Source organism: Oenanthe melanoleuca, chromosome 8, assembly GCF_029582105.1.
Source record: "Oenanthe melanoleuca isolate GR-GAL-2019-014 chromosome 8, OMel1.0, whole genome shotgun sequence".
NCBI classification, from domain to species: Eukaryota; Metazoa; Chordata; class Aves; order Passeriformes; family Muscicapidae; genus Oenanthe; species Oenanthe melanoleuca.
The window spans coordinates 9,953,396-9,969,694 of NC_079342.1; the positions used below are offsets into that span (position 1 = coordinate 9,953,396).

General features: G+C 35.9%; 1 protein-coding gene across 5 annotated transcripts in view; it reads right to left on the reverse strand.

Annotated features, from left to right (window-relative positions):
* Positions 1-9,859: 9,859 nt before the first annotated feature.
* The window catches only part of PTBP2 (polypyrimidine tract binding protein 2), a 42,971-nt gene continuing 36,531 nt past the window's right edge, over positions 9,860-16,299 (reverse strand). For 2 of the 5 annotated variants that reach the window (XM_056497420.1, XM_056497425.1), the window contains 6 exons: positions 13,065-13,219; positions 11,599-11,632; positions 11,059-11,151; positions 10,476-10,692; positions 10,296-10,373; positions 9,860-10,160 (listed from right to left, as the gene is read on the reverse strand). In XM_056497420.1, coding sequence (XP_056353395.1) covers positions 10,028-10,160; positions 10,296-10,373; positions 10,476-10,692; positions 11,059-11,151; positions 11,599-11,632; positions 13,065-13,219 — 710 coding nt within the window. In that variant the 3' untranslated portion in view covers positions 9,860-10,027. The remainder of the gene's footprint in view (positions 10,161-10,295; positions 10,374-10,475; positions 10,693-11,058; positions 11,152-11,598; positions 11,633-13,064; positions 13,220-16,299) is intronic. The other 3 variants (XM_056497424.1, XM_056497422.1, XM_056497421.1) reach the window with 3 other exon arrangements.

A 16,299-nucleotide genomic window follows, 5' to 3' on the forward strand; every position in this document is an offset into this window, starting at 1 on the left:
AGCAGCAGTGACAGGAACACAACAAAAGAGGAATAATAGGCAAAAGGTAGTGGAAAAAAGCACAATCCCCCAAAAAACCCATGCATAATAAACAGCATCCCAGAGATCATTAATCCATGTATTTTCTCCTTTTTCATTGAAGGAAAAACATTTAGAAGCTAAATAACTTTACTTAAGCAAAACATCTCACATAGGCCATGAAGCTGATGTAATCCACTTACTTGGCAATGTGTGGCATTTCAAAAGATGCTGTTGCAAAGTGATGTGTTTATTATGTTAATTTATGTTACAACACCGTGTAATATACAGTATTTTAGTAATTATTAATGTTTAGAAACTAAAGAAATTCATATGGGCACTTAGGTCAATAAACACCACAGTGTTTATTAGCTCAAGTCCTAGAATAACTCAGTATTTCCACCTGTATCTAAAATCTGTGACAGTTCCAGCCTTTAGGGCCAGAACAACTATATCAGCATAAAGTGTTCTAAATATGAGATTTTGTTACAGTTTAGCTGATATTTGACTTCTGTTGAAGCAGGCAGAGTTGTTTTCCCCCTCCTCCCAGGAGTATGCTCCTTTATTATTTCTGTAACCATTCAGTGACCAGGTTCAGTCCACCAAAGGGCAAAACCTAATACCAAAAAGGAGAGAGGGAGAAGGCAAGGCAGAAGTTTGACTTTTTTGGTAGGGATGCTGTTATTTTAGCAGGTTGAATCATGCAGATGAAGGGTTAGAAGGCAGGCATCAGAGCTGGCAGAAGATCCCAAATAAGAATGGCAGGAGCAGAACTAATCCCTTGAATAGCAGCAAGCCTTAAGAGCAGCCCAACTATAAAGTGAAAGCACCTCCTGAACGATTCCTGGCTACTTCTTGCAGTGCAAGAGAAGCATTTGGAACATCTCCCGTCCTTGACAGCCATGTTAACAAAGGGATGGGAAAGAGAAATAGGTTATATCATTAGTACCAATATATTTAAAGTTGTGTCTATTGTGTGTAGCTAAATCTTTCACCACATTTTGTACAAGCAATCAGACAGCTGTACATGCTACACTTTAAAAATCCAGTTGCAATTTTACAAGCATTAAGTATCTTAAATTCAAATTTGAAACAAAGGTGACACCCAAAATATTTGGAACTTGTAACTGTTCCATCTTTCTTACTGCTTGAAATGATTGCAAAAGAAGACGCTTAAAAGCTAACAAGTATAAGATATTTTGACATTTTAACTTTTAAAATTGCCAAACACAGAAGAATAAGGAAGTCTGTAACAAACCTGATAACTCATATAAATCAACCAGTTTAAAGCATCAGCTCTTTATCAGTAGAAGGAGATGTTAATGTCTCTGAACAATAGAGTGGTGGCAAATAGGCATTCTGTTCCCTGACAAAGGCAACTTGATGCACACATACTTACTCAACAGGAGATTTTGTACTATAGATTAAGGCAGCTCAAAGATCAGAGCTCTATTTGTGGCAATTATGAATCTGCAAAAGTGAAGTCTCAGCTACATTCAGTGTACATTCATTATTTCCAGTTTTAAGTGAATCACACCTGGCCTCACAGTGACACACAGCTCATCTGCACAGTGCTGCTCGGCAGATTTTAAAAAGTCTTAAAACACTGCAACTTAAAAACTTGCAAATTCATTTTTGAAAGTGGAAAAGGAAGAAAAAGAAGTCTTATAAAAAGGAGTGCAAGAATATAGGCTGAAAGCAGCTGAGAGCCACCTTTCACACAGTGTGTGCAGAGGAAGCTTTTGCTACTTGTCTCTTGGGAGCTGAAATTCTTGTGTAGCAATTCGGTATTTACTGGATTTGTCCTCAGTTTCAGTTTCTTTGCCTACTCAGTCACTACATCTGGATGAACTTTCTCTTCTCCCTAGGAACATGGTTTTGGCAGGGCAGATGTCTGCACAAGAGAGGATCTTGGCACTCAGTAGCAGTTGCCTAGATACCACCTTCTAAGTGCCAGAAGCCTGGACTCGCTTTTTCCAGCACAGAAAACTAATGCACATTGTTCCAAGTGGTAATCCTCCTGCCAATTCACCAACTTCTACATTGACTATTATTAAATTCTACTAACCTAAATATAAGTAACATTTACTACAGAAATACAAAGTAGGGGACTGAAAAATCTAACTTTCTGGTTACAAAAGCATTATCCAGAGCATAACATTAAGTTCCAAAAATATTTCCAAAAAATGAAGCATTTTAAGAGCTTCTCTCTGAGTGTCACAAGGATGTTGCTTATTCAGGATTCAAGCAGGTTGCTAAATCCTAAGTGAAGTTGAAATGAATATAACTTGGAATATCTACTAACTTCTTATGAGGGAACTTTCTCAAAACAGACTGAAGGGTTGCCAGATTTTTCTAAGGCTATCCAGTATCTTAATCCAAAAGCCTGAAATGCAGATAGCCCTAATCTCACTCTACAGTACTCACCCCAAAAGTTCTGAAATCATGGATGCAACCATGCTATTGTTACCTAAGGATCTCAGAAGAGCTGAAGAGTGCTATAAACACGGAATCTGCAATGCCTGAACTCCTAGGAACCTGCAGCAGGTAACCAGGTTTTTCTTCTTCAAGTGTGATGTCTTGCTAAGGGAAGTTAGGGTTTGTACTACTGTCCAGGTACTCCAAGCACAATGTATTTCCCTTCCAGTAAATCTGTCTGGAAGCTTACCAAGCTTACCAAGACCAGAAGGCAGCTGGATAACTGCTCCCAGCATAGGAAGAATCTTTGTACCTTTCTTTAGCTATGCAGGAATATGTAATTCATGTTGTTTGAAATCATCATGGAAAAAAGCTGTTCTTTACAGAATTCCCATCTTTAGAAATTGAGGAAGCTGCTGTGGACTGAAAAAGATGTGTATGAAAGGGTATATTATTTCAGATCAGCAAAAACCCAGGTTTTCAACTGGCTCAAAACTTGTAACAGCTGGAATTAGAAATTAAATGAAATGTGGAGTCCCTTTCCTTAGGGCAATTTATTCAGAACTACTGTGTAACATTTATAGATCATAGCTTATATAAACCAACAGTCTACATTCCTGTGAAAAAAAGTTCAGATACTCGACCTGTTTGCTTTGAAAAGCAAACTACTTTTAAAGATTTTGAGGTATCCTTAAGAAAATTGCAAATAAATGTTAATATTGATCTATTAGCATGATCACTTGCACTCTATAGACTTCAGTTTTGCTGAGCAACTCCAGTCACTTGCCAGTGATACTGGGTGGTGATGTGGCAGTTTTTCATTGCCACAAGTAACAGAACATCCCTTGATGGACCAAAATTTGTTGTACATGTACTCAAGCAAGGTATGCCACCTGCAGGAAAAGAACCATTTAGAGTTCACCCACAGCAATGCAGAAGTGCTTGGCATTACCATTCTCTAACTAAAAGAACAATTTTTCAATTGAAACAGGATGGCACCACAAACACCTCTGTTTATAAGAACTATTTTGAGTGAAGAGCCACCAATAGGAAAAGGTTATCTGCTATTAACCATGTATTTTAAGTAACTACACTTGAAAGAAGATGAGGTTTAGCTCCATCTTCCACCTGAGAGGAACTTGAAAATGACTATTTTCTAAAAACCAAAGCAGACTTTTAAATTGCAGCAAAAGATTTAGGTCAAGATTATTTTTTCCCTGAAGTCTAGGAGTCAGCATGGCAAATAGTGATATAGACTAAGGAATTTTGTGTGAATTCTACCATCAGAATTTAAACAAGTTAGACACACTTCTGATCAACATGGCTATGGTCAACCAAAATTTGCTTAAGAACTGGAAAATAGCAACCTCTTTTTATTTTATAGTTTATCTCTTTATTTTATAGTTTATTTTCTATAACCAACAGGAAAATCTCCATCGAGGAAAAAGGAAAAGCTCCCTCATTTTGAAAGATGAACGTAGTTCACAAAAAGTTTACTCAAATTATCTAAGTTAATACCTGAAGGTTAATGTTTAAACAACACAGCACCATGAAAGGAGTATTTTGTTGACACAGCACCAGGACTCTTTACCAGCTGAGGATTACCAGTGTTTTAAAGGGGAAAGGCTGGTGTTCCACCACTCAGAACAAATCACTGGTTCTTGTCAGATGCAGCTGCCAAGAAATCTTTCTTGCTTCAGAGAAGAACAGACTAGTCCAGCATGATTTCAGCTGCACAGTGGAGATCTTCAAAGAGTGTTGATGCTGTCAGAGATAAGCCCCAGGCATTAAGGAACTGGGAGGAATAGAGTCAGCTCAAAGGACACTGGTGTTCCCTGCCGTGGAATAGTCAGAAATCTTACAGTTTCTATTTTTCATCAAAAAATGCCAGTCCCCACATATGTCACTTGATGGCTCCTCTAACAAATCTCTTCCTGGATCCCACTAGCTTACTTTATCTAGCTCTTTGGCCAGCCATCAGTGTCAATCATCCTAAAGTACCTGACATGTAGCCTAACCTAGGGCTAGAGGCTTCAGGCTTTCAATCTTGCTGGCTTCCAGGGATGCCAAGTACTCATCCTAGGAAAACCACCTTCCACAGCAATCTGCATACAAGTGCTTAGCTCTGACACCCCTGTACCTGTTGAGCTGAAGTGAAAATACATCACATCTACCTTTGCTCAGACTAGACTGTAAAATACCCCTACGAAATTATTCCGCCAACATGTCTAACCCTGTCAATAATTTTTCACGTTTATGCATGAAACAACTCAAAGCAAGCTACTGTGACACCCTCAATGCTCCTCTCTCCAATACTCTGCTCCTCCTGCAAATTATCCCTTTCACTTCTCTTGTCCTCTAGCCAGCATTTTGCTACCTCACAAGCTGCTGCCCATTAAGAGGGAGAGAACCATGTCTGACAACTCCCAGCAAAGGACAAGGCACCAGATCTTCCCCTTCCCTTGCCCACAGCACTGGAAGTAAGGGCTTTGAGCTAGCAAGCCAACAAATCATGAGGATAGGAACAGAAATGCCTTACTACTGGAGACCTGCATGCCCTGTGCCTGACAGGAAGCCAACCAAGGGGACAGGGGTTACCTCAGGAACAGCACATTCACACAGAGATGGTGCAATTACACACGCCTCATTTCCTAATGAAACTGGGCTAAAACTCATAAAACATGCAGAACTCTTCCATAATAAAAGTGCTATATTCAGCTAAGTTTTTTGAGACATTTAAGTCAATCTGCATTTAATCCACATTTTTCTCAAGGAAGAAAAGTTTTTCACTTTTCCTTTGCTGCCTGCCTGCAGAACTAATCAAGAAAGAATAGATTTTAAACATCACAGGCTGTCAACTTTGAAAGGGAAAAAACAAAGCAATGTAACTCTCCTCCAAATTTAGTTTGTTGATCAGAGGAAAATTCACTCAACTCAGAAAACAACAAATATAGCAAGCTGTAAAATTTTTTTAAGGTGAAGCAAGAACTCACCAATCTCATTTTGTTAACCATCCTCAAGACCAAACACATGCACTAGAGAGAACTTCAAACCTCAAGATACTCATATTATGTGATGCTAAATAAAATTCTTACATTAAAGGAAAAACAAGGTAAAGAAATTCTTTAAAGCTGCATTATTGTGGCCTGTAATTCCACAGCAAGGCAGGAACTTTGTCACTGGCTCTAGCAAGCCAACACTCTAACAGAATAATTAATGGTTTATCATTATCTATAGTTAAGATTACAGCAGTCTACCAACCGACTAACTTTACCAAGGCCCATTAAGCAGAAAATACCATTTTAAGAAAAATCATTCTTTCTTCTTATCCTCTGTGTGGCTGGAACCACAGGCTGCAGCTGCTCAGCTCCCCAAGAAACCAAGGTAAGAAATACTGCAGATGTTGTAATATGTATCTATACAGATGTATAGACATACACATTTTTATATATACCCCTTTCTGCACACATCAGGACTACATGACATGAAGCATTCTAACTAGTTATTTAAAAGAAAATTTGTTCACCTCTGCAAAACTAAATTTCAGGTTGTCTCAGAGTCTGGAACAGAACAAGGATTTCAGCCTCATCCCTAACTAACACAATCAAACCCTTTGAGCAGCCTTGCTCACTGTAACACATCTGATATTGGGAAAACCATTTTTTGAGATGGGACTAGTGGATTTATATTCCTGTTGAAAGAAAAAACAATTCTTTTTTCTAATGTTTTGACAGAAGTACATGTTATCTAAGCACAGAACTAGACATATTATCTGGAGTAAGGTAGAGTCTGGAATCACAGTGCCTTAAATCCTGCAGATAGCAGGATCTGATTAATCTTGTCACGCTGTAAGAAAATTAAAAAACATAAGGAAACATATAATGAATCAAAGAAACTGTTTTTGTAAGATGGCTTATAAAACGAATTCTTAATGTAAAACATTAAAAATGGCAAGCTACAAATAGTATGAACTGTTATGTTGAATCACAATATACAGAAACACTTTGAAGCATATTCCCTTAGCTTTGAGGTTTCCCCCTGTTTCTAGTTAGAATGCTATAAGGTTTTGGTTTATTTCATTTACATACTGTATTTGCCGTTGAACATTACCTGATCAATCATTTTTGGACTTCTCCAACCAATCTCCTTGCTCCACCAGAGAAAATGTAATGATTCACAAAGAAATAAAAATCAGCAACTGCTCTCTGACAAAACACCAGAATTATTTCAAAAATCTGAAATTGAGTTTGGAGAATCACTATGCCTATGGTAAAGTTTTACTAACAATCTGAAAACTCACATTCCATGGAGTGTAAGAAGTTATTCATGAATCTTATTTGTAGTAAAATTTTAATAAAAGTGATGCTTTTCACATTCTGAAGCGCTAAAAATACAGAAAGTTATTTACATTTTATAACAACAAAAATGTACAAATTACTATACAAAATTCAGTACCAAGTCATGAAAAACAAGTTTTTGGAAGTTCTAGGAGTTAGGACATTACTAAGTTTGTATTTTCTGAAGAGATACCACTTTAAAGACTAAGTATCCATAACTGAACAGTGATTTTCTTCAGATTAATAAAAAAAAAGCTTTCATGACAATTATGACTGTCATAATTTTGGCTGATACAAATATATCAGAATATATTCAGAATAAAAGCTGCTGAATTTATAACAAATCAAAGCCAATATATATTCTTTCCCTTGAGGTTTTTTGCCACAGAAATTATCAAAATGAGAAAAGTATAGAAACTTCTTTTTAAGGAAATAAGCTTAGCAAGAAGTATGTAAGCTACCCTTTTATAAACCCCTATATTTGTACACAATGAGACTGCAGATGTTTACAGTTATTTCAAAATTACACATATGGCAATCACTGTATGCTATCTGATACACATCTTAGAGTGGAAATAATTCAGCACAAGCTGAACACGCAGAATGGCAAAATTCAAGTCACATTTCTAGTTGAAACACGCAAGCACATTCTGATACACAAAAGGAAATCTGACACACTTTTATTTTAGAAAAATATGGAACATCATATTGTACAGATGAAAAATGTAACAGATAGCTCAGCCAGACCCTTAACTACTGCTTTAATAATTGGAAATAGTCACATCTGTGTGTTTGGGTGCTCAAGTTGTAAAAAGATGCTGATTCACAATCTCTGAGTATGTATGAATAGGATTCTACAGCACTTCAGATTGGGTGATCACTGCAATACCTGGAGCATAACTTAAATCATATATTGGATGTAATTCTGATAAAATGCTTTTTATTTAATGTACTAAGACTAATGCAAGCCCCTACATTATACCATGACCTTCAAAAGCTGTTAGCTATTTACTGATTTGAAAGCCACCCAAAGGCAGACATCAGTTCACAAGTATTCTGACATCAATGTATCTACAGTGGTTGTACTGGAAAAGTGACTGAAAATGCTCTGATTTGAACACTGACAGCTTTTACCAAATACTCCAGGATCATTCAGTTACTCTTAAATGGCAACTGTGTAAAATCCTATTTCTAATAGAAAGGGAAAAAACCCCCACAACAATCAGTTCAAAGTAATATAAAGTAAAACTACTGAAGTGCCCAGACTGTTCTAATACTCATTTGAACCCATGACTCTGAAAAGATGAAGTTCTCAATGTATCCATGTACGGTCCACGGATCTCATCTGAAATCCTTCGTTACTTTCACTCATGAGTGTACTTTATGATTAGTAGAAAATCTTTAGCAGACACAAAAAAAATGAAAGATGAAACTTGCAGCAAGAGAGCATGGCAAACCTGAGAGATCTATTAGTGCATAAATCTGCTTAAAAACTAAAAAGATAGAAAGAGAGAGCTAACAAACTACAATAAAAGTTATGTCTTTAAAGCAGTAAGTTGTAACAGGGTGGGAAATGTTTAATTTGCACATATGCCTGCAAAGGGGTCACTATCTGAAATAAAGAGTTGGTATTTTTCACAGCATCAGATTTATGGTAAAAAGCCATAAATAGCAGTTTTTGATATTATGCTTTTCCCACCCTGGTGAGAATAAACATGAATTTAGAAGCACAGTAGAAGTGAAAAACAAAGAAGAGGAGAGATAGAAAGCAGCAGAGAAAGACAGAAAAGGTGAATACAGAGCTACAGAAGTGTTTATTGAGCATGCTACAGGGTAAGCAGAGTACACACAAAATGAAATTAAACAACCATCAAACCTCCCAACTTTGTTAGAAAATTAATTTTTAATTGTGCCACTTCCAAACTATACTGAATTTTACAATTCTAAAGATGTAAAAACTCAACTAATAGAAAATATACATGACCTTTCTTTTTTCTACATAGATAACAGAATCTATGAATCTTGAAACTAAGTACATCAATTTCAAAAAGTATTGGTCATTTAAACAGAATCAAGGTAACAGTTCAGACTGTCAGTGAACTGCTTTTAAGTTAACTGGATCTGCAGATTCTGAGCCATGTTTATAGTAAAGTCAGATCAATTTCTAAATACAAAATATTTTGAAGAGATTTATTAAAACTGAATATTACAATGCAAGGTAAATTAAGACTAAAGGCACATAAACTTTGGTCCCACCTGGTTGTCAGTTTTAGAAAACTGCCACAAAATTTCCTGCAAGCATTTGCAGCAAACTTTCTTCATCATTGAAAAATACATGCACCATTTCCTGAACTAGCTTGACCAGTCTGTACATGCTCAGAAATCCACAACCATATTCCATATCTTAATTACAAACTAAAGATGGCAATATATATTGAAATGCACATAAGTCATGTCAACTTCAAAAACATCTACGAAAAATATTCAGCCACAAACAAGACATTACTTAGTGCTGACATTTATATGATACATCCCACAAGAGTGTGTACAAAAAGGTTAAGATTCCACAATGCTTTTCACGTAGGGCTCAAAGTCACAGAAGTCACTTTTTGTCCTTTAAGAAATTAATATTCTGTACCTTGTTAATTTTAACTAATGCCTACATTCATAACTGAATCTAGACCAGAACAATGAAATATAAAAGGCCTTTTTTAAAAAAGAACACAAAGCAAAAAGTAGCAAAAATCAAATAAAATTGCTTTTCAGCATAATGCATCTTATCCAATTAAAAAGGAAAAATAAGTGACAAGCCAGCAGGTAAAGCAATCTATCAAGCAGGAGAAAAAAACTTAACCTTTTTACACACCCCTGCCTAAACATATTTAAATTATCATGTAACAATGTGCCCCAGACAACCAAATTTGCTTTTTACTAGTTATGCAATTCCAGCAGTACTAATTTTCCTTTTTAAGGCACGTACGTCAACTAAGTTGAAAAAATGTGGTATTAACTTGAAATCTTTTAAACAAAACAATGGTTTACCTAAACAACAGTTGAACAGTTGAAAAGCAGTTAATATCACTGCCTTTTTCTTCTTTTTTTTTATTTTTTTATTTTTAAAACAATTGAGGAATGATAACAGCATGAAAAAAAATTAAAAAAACAGAAGACAAACTCTGGTCCCCACTTTCCTGAACAGTCAAAAGGTGACAACACCAAACAATGCAATACACCTTCATTCTCTATCTGCCTTTTTAAATAGTTGACTTAGAGAAAGAAACTCTCAGATGGTGACTTTCTCCGAGATTGTAATTGTGAAGATCAATCAAAGCCTGAATAGCTTCTTCTACTGTTGACATCTGAAGAAGTGCCATCTTGTGATCTCTTCTGAAACAAAATAATGGAATTAGGAACTTGAACACTACAGGAGTTGCTCCTAATGTTTGCTATCTGATATGCACTTTCTCTTAAGATGTGCTGCAAAACTCTTTCTTTAGAGCTATATGCAGAACAGGTACTTACTGAAAAAATTTAAATGCTTTCACAGTGCCTCCAGTGTTAGCAAACAATGTGCGTAGATCCTCTTCTGCTACTGATGGTCTACAGACAGGAAGAAAAAAAGCATAAGCAGGAAAGCATTAGTCAGTTCAGTGTGCTGTGAGTCACACAAATATTATCAGCTCAGTGACAGTGAACACTTACGGAATATTGGACAGATGAAGTGTTGCAGAAGGAGGGAATATATTTTGAAAGTTTTTTGAACCAGGTTTCTTGAAGCGGTGCAAAGGCGAATTACCAAAATCTTTAGTCAGCCCTTGGTCATCCAGTCCCTCTCGAGGTAGTTGTACTGTCTGATGTTTAGAAAGGGTAACCCGAATAATCTTTCCATACATTTTTTGTCCATTAAGATGGCTCATGGCTGAAAAAGATAAGTTTACTCAATTGAGTGCTACTTTTCAATAGCTTGTGGTACATCACACAAGCAAATCAAAGGGTCAGTGTGCTAAAGGACTGGAATCAAGAATTAGGTCTGTAGACTCTTTGTCAATATTTAATTTTATTTAAGGATCATCATATTTGATTCAGCTGTTGAATTCATTTAGGGTATTCATTTAGATGCAGACTTTCTGGAACACAAGTGCATGCAAAAAGATTTTGGATCTGGTGGATAACCAGGATAAGAGACAGATTGACAAATATAAACACATCTAGTTCACCTGATCTTACAAAGCCTAATTTCCAAGTATTTAGACTAATGGGAATATAAACAGAAAACTAATCTTACCCAGCTGTGACTGGTTTCCATCAGCCATCTGTATAAGAGCACTATCTTTCTTATTGTATAAAATCTTCACACGCTGCACATCACCATAAACACCTTTTCAAAGTCAAAAGTAACCCAAAAGAAAAAGTTCATTTTAAAGCCAGCCACCTAAGTCATATATTTTGACATATCAATGGAACATTCAGACAGCAACAAGATCACTCACTCGAACTCAACACACTCACAAATGAATAAAGGAGATAAAGATTTTGAATAGTGAATTTTGAAAAGAATAATTTCTGATAAACCCTCAAAGCTATGTGAATGATACAAAATTAAAGACCATGCAAAATATATTAGCATGCATTAAAAGAAAATCTGTGTCTATGGAGAGGTTTAAACAGCAAAAGAAAAACAGCAAAAGATTTACTATTCAACTTTAAGCCAAAGTGCTAGCTACAAATAAAAATTAAGGTGAAACAAAAAAAAAAACCAACCAAACAAAAACCATAAAAACAAAATCAAATCAATAATAAAAGTATAGTGCTAACAATAACATACCGAAGAGGGTAAACAGACTTTGGGGCGTAACCATCTTTAGAAGGAGAGAAGAGCAAGCAGCGTAAGACAAGAAGAGAGAAGAGTCGAGGAAGAGCGGAGATGAACAGATCATCCATAACGAAGGGTGGTTCCCGCAGAATGGTGAGGTGGTCATGGATCATGGTTTCAAGGCGGTTAATTGGGGCAAGTTGGTCCGAGGAACATTTTGTTCAAGCACAGAAGCATGAACATAGGGAATGAAGACAGGGAACGTAGACAAAGACGAGGAGAAGGGTAAGACAGGGAAGGGCATGGGAATTTGGGTAAAGACAAGGAAAGGGAAGTTGAACACACAGGGAAGAGGATGAAATGGGGGAGGGAATACAGCAATGCAGAAGAAAAAAAAAATAAGGAAGTGGGGAACAAAAAAAAAAATAAAATATAGGTCAGTACATAGGAAATGCAGGAATTTGGTCAGAAAATGGTTGGTTTATGTACTGTACAAGAAAAACTGAGTAAAATGTAGTCACCCAAGACAAATATGGGTAAAGTACATTCATATCAAGAGTAAACTACAGCATTTCATCTCAACATGAAAATAAATTAAAAAAAGCATGCAATAGAAATTTTAAAATCTAAACTTTAACTGCGTAAGCATGGCTGGTTATGAAATGCAGGCAAAATATCTTTCAAAATGGCACTCTGATCTAAAACATTTTAACATGCAAGACTGTGGATGACAAAATAGTGCTAAATGATAAAAAAAGCTTAATGATTTACAGTGACAGAGGCCAGTTAAAAATGGAACAGCTAGACTGATACAAACTTCCCACATTTCATACCAGCTTTCACAGTCATCAAAATAAATGTAAAGGACAGTAAAAATGCAAAACTAAATTAATCCCTTCAGATTTCAGAGTAAGCAAGAAAGATACAGTTAAGGTGAAAATGCTTTGCCACTACTTTTTTTTTTTTTTTTTTTTTTTTTTTAAGACAAATGAGTAACTGCAAAGAAAAAAAAAATTACTAAGAGAGACTGGAAGAGTGCCTCGTCAAGATCTTTGGGAGAACCTTCAAAGAAAAATGTGTTAGAGTAGTTCACATAAATTAAGACTCAAAAATGTGAGATACAAGCATGAAATGAAACAGCAAACAATTAGAAACAAAACACAAATTCTAGTTTTCATGATTACAGTTACAAAAGAAAGAACAGGTGGTATTCAAATATGTAGTTACCAAATTTTTCTTAGAAAAAATAGGTAGCTGACTGTCAAAGGATATTTTAAGTTGTTAGCTACCTAGGAAAAAAAATGAATTTAACAGAATCTTTAAAATAAACTTTGGGGATTATTAAAAAAAAAAACAGCAAAAACACTTTGAGCTTAAAATCCAAATGTAAGAGGCCAAATGCAAAGAAATTATAAAATAGTGACAAATGAAGTGTGACTAAAGAGGGAGGGAAAAAAAAGTAAAATTGTTTCACTTACCTCTTCATTTAAATTGCTAACCAGGAGGACTGTATTGCCACCAGCTGAAACTCCAGGCATTCCCACACGGCCAGCAGCAGCAGCTGCAGCTGCAGCAGCAGCATTTGGAATAGCCAAAGGACTCAGAGCTCCTGGAACAGCTGCAACAGGAAGCCCTAATTTTAAAATAAAGCATATTTTACGAAACACACACAAGTCGTTTTAGAAAAAAGTTTCTACATCAGTATCAGTCCTGCATACACTGCTCTACACAGCAAACAATCCCCCAAAGTCATCCAACAGGTTGTGAAATGGGTTGGTAACTTAAGGGAAGAGAAATGTAGAATTTTTTTTTCAGATCAAGTCTGCAAAGTTATGAGGTGTAAGAAGTACTTTCTATTCAAGACCATTATTGTGCAGCAAACCTGTTTCCACTGCACTCCAAAATGCTTGAAGTGTCTAGTTTATCAAGATGGTCTAAAGTAAATGTTGATTAATCAGTAAGAATAAACACTAATTGTGCTCTCCGCATCATTACATCCTCATTTCCCATCATCATTTGAGAGACATTCCTCACTTCAGCTTGGTGCTTGACTAAGTACCCAACAGTGCAGCTGGCCACATGCTTCCGCATCGCTCACAACCTTCGCGTAATGAGGTGGGCAGGCAACTCCCAAAATTCAGGATTCAGCATGCTCTGTGTAATTCAGTCACCTGAAGAAGCATGTTACCCTCAGCTAAAGCTTCAGCTGTGCTTTTACATTTTCTTCTTCAAGGAAGCCTGGACCCCACAGAAAAACACTGGTTTTGTGCTCCAGTCTCTGAGGTATGAGTTGAGTGTGCTACTCCCAGGATTCATGAAAGCTTCTTGTGATACATATGCACTACACATAGTTTATATAGGAACAGCTTTATCCTATTTAATCAACATTGCATTTGCACATCATGCAGGGTTTGGTAAAAGAACACTGATACATCAAAATACTTTTCCAGTATGTAAGTAAGGTGTGACAGATCCCCACCTGAAGGAAACACAACTTATTTTATACTAGGTCAATAGCAATCACTTAAGTTTTAGAAAATGTCAAGCCTATCCAGTCTTCTAGTATGTCTAGACATCTCTCCCCAACCTTAGAAACTTTAAGCCAGTCCTCTAATTTTAGGAATAAAGGAATCTAAAGAAGACTAGTGAAGTTTTTTATGGTTCCTTCCATAGCTGGGCACAGCACACCCAAGTAAGTCATACTTTAAAAAGCAAAATTCTTCATAGCATCAGACTCTCCCAAGGACATTCTTCGGTCCCACTGAAGAAGTTAAAAAACAATGATTAATTAAACACCATTCCTATAAAAGTATTTTCAATTATTATCCTTCAAAATGTCATCAAGAATCTCAAAAAGGGGCATTAGTGGAATATGCTAACAAAGAATGCCAGCATTGACAGCAAGGGATAAAGCTGTGCAAGCCCTAAGCACAACAATGTATTTCCAGCTGTAATATTCAACAAATATCTACATTGTGAGTAACATATATCAGTATTTGCTATTTTAAGTAGTTCTTACATAAAATATTTTGTTTGTTGTGGTTCAGTAATATACAGCTGTTGTTTATCCAAAGCTTTATTCTGTGACATCTCTAATTTATTTTTTTTTTTTGGGGGGGGGGGGGGGGGGAAGGGGAAGAGAGGAGGGAGACAATATCTATTATTTCATATTTCATATGTGAGGTAAAAAACAGAAAAAAAATTTTTAAAAATTGGTAATTCATTTGAAATCAGCTCATTTCATTTCCTAGTAATTTTCTCCTTCTTTCAAAAAACACTCATAGAATATTGTCCAATTTACAGTCTCAAAGATTTCCAAAACCTTATTTTATCACAGGTGAGGATGTAGTAGATGAATGAGTGATGATGCATGCAGGCTAGATCATCTATTTGATTGATATGTTTTTAACTGATTACACAGCACACATAGATCTCATTTTTTGAAAAGGTCAGCCAAATTACAAAGCCACAGCAAATAGCTGTGGAACAGAATTCTTGCTCTACAGACTTCACTATACTTTGACTTGCCGTTCTGATTTAAGCAATTAAAAGTTATTAATAAATAAAAATAAGAAGAGTTTCTATTATGAAAAAGTTACCACATAACACGCTGTTTAGGACTTGTATGAAACTAGTTAGAAATATAAGCTACTTTTTCAACATGATCAAGTAGTATTGGAAATCTTTGTCACTAGCTTTATTTCAGCTTCCAAAAACTACAAGTAACAGGCTTTTGTTTTTTTCAGGATATTAATGAAAACATACAAATATTATATACCTTCTTTCTAGCCTTTTGAGGACTTTTCCTCAATGAATTTAAAATACAACATGTCACATTATTTATTCCCTCAGCTTATCCTTTTGTGTGACTTCTGAAATGCATATTGCTAATGTCATTTTCATAGTAGGCAAATTGAAGCTATACTAAAAATATATTATTAACTTCTGTGAAATCTACAGGCACTAGTTATCATCTTATTGCAGGTAAGCAAACCTGACTGAGACCTGGGTTTATGAACCCTTTTTGTGGCTCTGTGTCTAGCAATCACCCTCTACTTGTACTGACCAGGTCCTGTCCTGCTTCTTAGGGCTTTGGGGGAGACAGCAGTTTAACAACTTTGCTAACAGCTTACAAAGCTACAAGAGTTACATCATAAAGTTAGTTTACTGAAGTGGAGCATTAACGTCACCCAAAAAAACCCAGAGATATCTTTGGTTTAGAATTAGTGCAGATTGAAGCACCAAGACTAACAAGACTTACATCCTGTCACTAAAACTCAAACCACAAAATTGTGTTGCACCTAAATCTCACTTTTGACATATGGATTACAGTAAAAGAGCCAACAACAAAATGTTGCACCCAAGTTTTGTACAAGCTTGCAGCATATAAAAATGTATAAAATGTAACATAAGCAAAAAGAAGTGAGTCCTTACTGCATTTTCTGTCAGCAATCTTGTGATATACATAGAAAAGATCAGCTACATCAAGAATTTTAGAAGAATGCCACAGGTCCATCTTGTGGTATTCTTCTTGAGCACGCAAAAGAACTTGAAGAAGAGCACACTAAACTCAAAATGGAATTCTAGTCTCTCATGGGGAAATATGCCCTCTGAGAATCACATGTGAATAAGGCACAGCAGACACTAGCATATGATGAAGACATTTTTATCAACATTAGAGAAAGAAATTATGTATCAAACTGAAGGAAATAA